General features: G+C 30.3%; 1 protein-coding gene across 1 annotated transcript; it reads left to right on the top strand.

The window, feature by feature from the left end:
* Positions 1 to 1,787: 1,787 nt before the first annotated feature.
* On the top strand, positions 1,788 to 3,696 carry LOC25497654 (transcription factor DICHOTOMA). Its single transcript, XM_013592277.3, has 2 exons — positions 1,788 to 3,231; positions 3,358 to 3,696. The coding sequence occupies exons 1-2, from the start codon at positions 2,166 to 2,168 to the stop codon at positions 3,414 to 3,416; spliced, it is 1,125 nt and encodes a 374-aa protein (XP_013447731.1). The 5' UTR covers positions 1,788 to 2,165; the 3' UTR covers positions 3,417 to 3,696.
* Positions 3,697 to 4,153: the final 457 nt, after the last annotated feature.

Raw genomic sequence — 4,153 nt, forward strand, 5'->3', positions numbered from 1 at the left:
CTTAACAATGTGCTTTCAATACACTCCTAGGTTTTTTTTTTTAATAAAATCCATTATTTTTGTTAAATTCACTCGGATTGACAGATACCTGATTGATATACTACAATCGGGTGGCCCGCCTCAAAATCAATCGGGTTTGGTTTTTATATACTACTACAATCGTTCTTATATAAGTCTTTTAGGTGATTTCTTTTGTTGAGTTTTATCATATCCTATAAATTTATATTTTCAATTGTATTAATTATTTCTTTAGTAACATATCTTTAGTTTTTTTTGAAGGAGTAACATATCTTTAATTATTTTCAATCATTTTAATAAATATCAAATATTAAATATTTAATAATATGTAAGTGCATAAATTATAATTTATCTGCCAAACTTTAAAAAACAATATCAAATCTTTATAAATTTATTTTTTGAGGGGAAATCTTTATTGTTAAACTTTTTCCTTATCTCATGATTTAGTCGAAGAGGTCCATATTTAAGAATACATAATAATATTTTAATATATATCCTTCAAGTATTAGAATAAAATCTTCTAAAAATAAAAATAGGTTTTAGAATAAAATAATCGAAACCTAGACTGTAGAAGCAGTTAACCCTATTTATTACAGCTTCTAACTATTACTACTACTATTATTTTAACTTGGTAGCCCTTTGGCTAGAACGTGAATCCAATGTCTTCACTTCACTATCTCTCTTCTTCTATTTATGTAATTATTAATTCTTAATAATTTTCTTCTGCAGCCCCCCAACTTTTTCAGCAACAAGTCAAAAGGCAAACACGTGTGTATAATTTACAATACATAATCTTACTACTTACTTTTAATCTTTCATCATTCCTTTTTAAATTCTCTGCAAAACCAAGGATAACCCTAAACCCTATAGTTTCTATACACGACAATGACACACATATACATACACAAGTACTAACGGGCTCAAAAGTTGAATGAATGAATGAATGATATGACCCTGCGATGCTTACGTTGCTCCCACATAATAAGCCACAAAATCCGCCAATTATGTGTTCTTATCCTGCCTTACTTGTTTATCTATTATTATGATCTTAAAACCTAATTAGTAGCACTTTCTTTTTATATTTTTTTATAATAATTACTTTCTTTTTTTTAGATAGATGAGATGGCAAAGTCATTGTAAACTTACACGCAAAGTAGAGGTACCGGGATTCGAACCGGTTAAGACGATCGGTCTAACAATTTCGACATTTTTGTTAGTTGAGCTAGGACTTATAGGACCAACGATTACTTTTTATATGTATTGTGTTTACATTTCTCTAATCAAATTTCAATATTATATATATATAATCATTTTAATTGAACCGACTGATATAACCCATTTTGACTTGTTCAAAAACTAAAAAAACAACAAAGATGAATCGTTTCTAAGAATTCAAATAAATATTGATTGGAACAATTCTTTCATATGTTTTATTTTTCTTCCCACCAAATTTACTTTAGATTTTTAGTAGACCTTCCCTTAAAGAACTAAAAAATTAAGATAAATAAATGTTGATATAGACACAAACAGCACAAAGATTTGTTAGAAGTAATCTATTCTAGACCCACCATCTCTCTATGATATTGTTTGGTGTATGTACTTTTTTTAACACCTCATTGTGTTTGAGTTGGAATATCTTGTATTTTTAAATTAATTTATAATTTTTTTCTTATGGAAAAAAAAAAATCTATAGAATACCCTTAAGGGAAAAAATCTATAGAAGATAGAACCTAATTGTTTTTCCTTATTTTATTATTAATCATCATCATTATTATTTTCTCTCTCCTTCTCAATAGTTCCAACCCACATGAGCCTTGTCCATCACACCCAGATAAATATGGAGGCTTATTCTTCTTACAATGGAAACTATGCAAACCAAATCTCACTTTCCATATCATTGTCCAAAATGAAAACCCTTCACCTATCATCATCAATTTCTTTCAAACCACTTTTTTTCTCTTCTAGGTTCACTATAGTCCTTAACTAGTAAGTAGTTCATTTCCTCTAAAAAATTAATATCCGTGTAAAAAGGTGTTTTTAGGAAGCTACTTCACTATAACCCATAAGAACATAGCTATATACCTCTTGTTCTTTTTTTGTTGTGAAACAAGAAACTAGGGTTTTTCTCCATTTGAGTCAATCTTCAAATGTTTCCTTCAACTTATTGCTCTTTAGGTCCTTACCCTTGTTATAATCCTAATTCATCTTCTTCTTCACACTCATACCCTCCTTTTACTTTTCTTACCCCTGATCAAAATGCTTCTTCTAATACCAACAACAACAATAACAACAACAACACCAACAACATCAACAACTTTCTTCATGATCCTACTATTTCTGTTCCCTACACACAAACAACTCATAATCATGTTCCAATTAATCCTGATACACTAACAAATTGGGCTGTTGCTGACTATGCAGCTATGTTGAAACAAGATCTAAGTGGTTCTTCTCATTATAATCTCTCAAATTTGCTCACAAAGAAACCGGTGAAGAAACCGGCTAAGAAAGACAGGCATAGCAAGATTCACACATCTCAAGGGTTGAGAGACAGAAGGGTGAGACTTTCCATCGAGATCGCGAGGAAGTTCTTCGATCTTCAAGACATGTTAGGGTTTGACAAAGCAAGCAACACACTTGAATGGCTCTTCAATAAATCAAAAGAAGCAATTGAAGAGTTAACTAGAAGCAAGAACAACATAGCTTCTGGCGATGACGACGATGGTGATCATAGCTTCTCTTCTTCGTCTTCTGATGAAGGAGACGAAGAAGATTATACTAAAGATAGAAAGATGAAAAGGGCACAGAAAGAATCTTCGAAGACGAAGGATTCTAGGGAGAAAGCAAGAGCAAGAGCTAGGGAAAGAGCAAGTGAGATGAAGATGCAAGAAGATTTGAAAGAAAAATATCCTGAAATTGATCAAAATCAACAAATCCTTCATCAATTGATGCCTAATGAAGATGAAACTTCAAAATCACTTCAAAGAGATGATATCTTTAACTTCATTGAGGAATCTATTGTGATTAAGAGAAAGTTGAAGAAATCTTCTTCTCATCATTATCAACAAAACACTAATTTGATCCCTAAGGAAGCTAGTTTTGATCATGACTCTCCAATGTTATCACCAAATTGGGATGCTAATAATAATAACAATGATGCTGCCACTGGAAGATCCAACTTTTCTGCAATATCAAGAATGAATCTATCATCAGGTAACTAGTGTTTTTCTTTATTTGATAATTGTTTCACTGTTTCAAAACATAAAATTAATTATTGATTTTTATTTTTATTTTTGTGAATCTTGTGATACTTACAATTTTTAGGTTTAAACTTTTTAGGGCTTCAAATCTTTGGAAAATCATGGGAGGATTGCAATACCAGTCCAAATCGATATTAGCTGATATTTTTCAGCATATTCTGAGATCATAAGAATGAATTATTCTAAAAGTGCTTTTACAAAGAATCGTTTTCATATGGAGACATTTCATTTTCTGTTCTATTTTTCCCTTTAGACAATGTCTGTATTCTGTACTAAATTTTTTTTGTTTTTGCTTTTGTTTTTGTTTTGCTCAAAGATCTGCCAAGGGCATGTGACAGTTTGGCTTCAAAGGATTTATATGCTGCGTGTATTATTTCTAGCCAATATTTAAAGTGTGGTTGATGTTATATTATATAAATTAAAGTTCAACTATATTTCTAGCAGATCCAATATAATTTACATAGTTTTAATTAGTTTTTTCTTTTTTTAATCTATGCATTAACTCTCTTTTTTTTTAAATTATTACCTGACATATTGAAAATTCTTTTAATCCAGGTGGTCTTAATATTTTATGCCTGAACGAATCAATAAAATTGTGTCATTTTAATTATTTAACTGTCTTTATTTTATTTTTTTTGCAAAAGATTCCTTCAAGGTTCTTCAAAAATATATTTTCAAGAGAATTAATTAAAGAAAAATAATATATATGTATATATGATACTAACTACAATGTAAAGTTAATAATTTTGATGCCTTTAAACAAAATGGTGCTTTGGGCAGTCGTCCCTCGTGCCCATTCTCGGGGCCACCTCATAACAGCAGGTACAGCAGAATTAAAGTTCAAGATCTTTGAGCTTTTTCTAGCAGAGTGCAGG

The sequence above is a fragment of the Medicago truncatula genome, chromosome 7 (genome assembly GCF_003473485.1).
Source record: "Medicago truncatula cultivar Jemalong A17 chromosome 7, MtrunA17r5.0-ANR, whole genome shotgun sequence".
Lineage (NCBI taxonomy): Eukaryota > Viridiplantae > Streptophyta > Magnoliopsida > Fabales > Fabaceae > Medicago > Medicago truncatula.

What these genes read in the sequence shown, in the direction of transcription:
- LOC25497654 (XM_013592277.3), top strand. Translation starts at nt 2,166, where the DNA reads ATGTTTCCTTCAACTTATTGCTCTTTAGGTCCTTACCCTTGTTATAAT. An exon ending in AAGAATGAATCTATCATCAG is followed by an intron (nt 3,232 to 3,357) that starts GTAACTAGTGTT and finishes TAAACTTTTTAG; the next exon opens with GGCTTCAAATCTTTGGAAAA.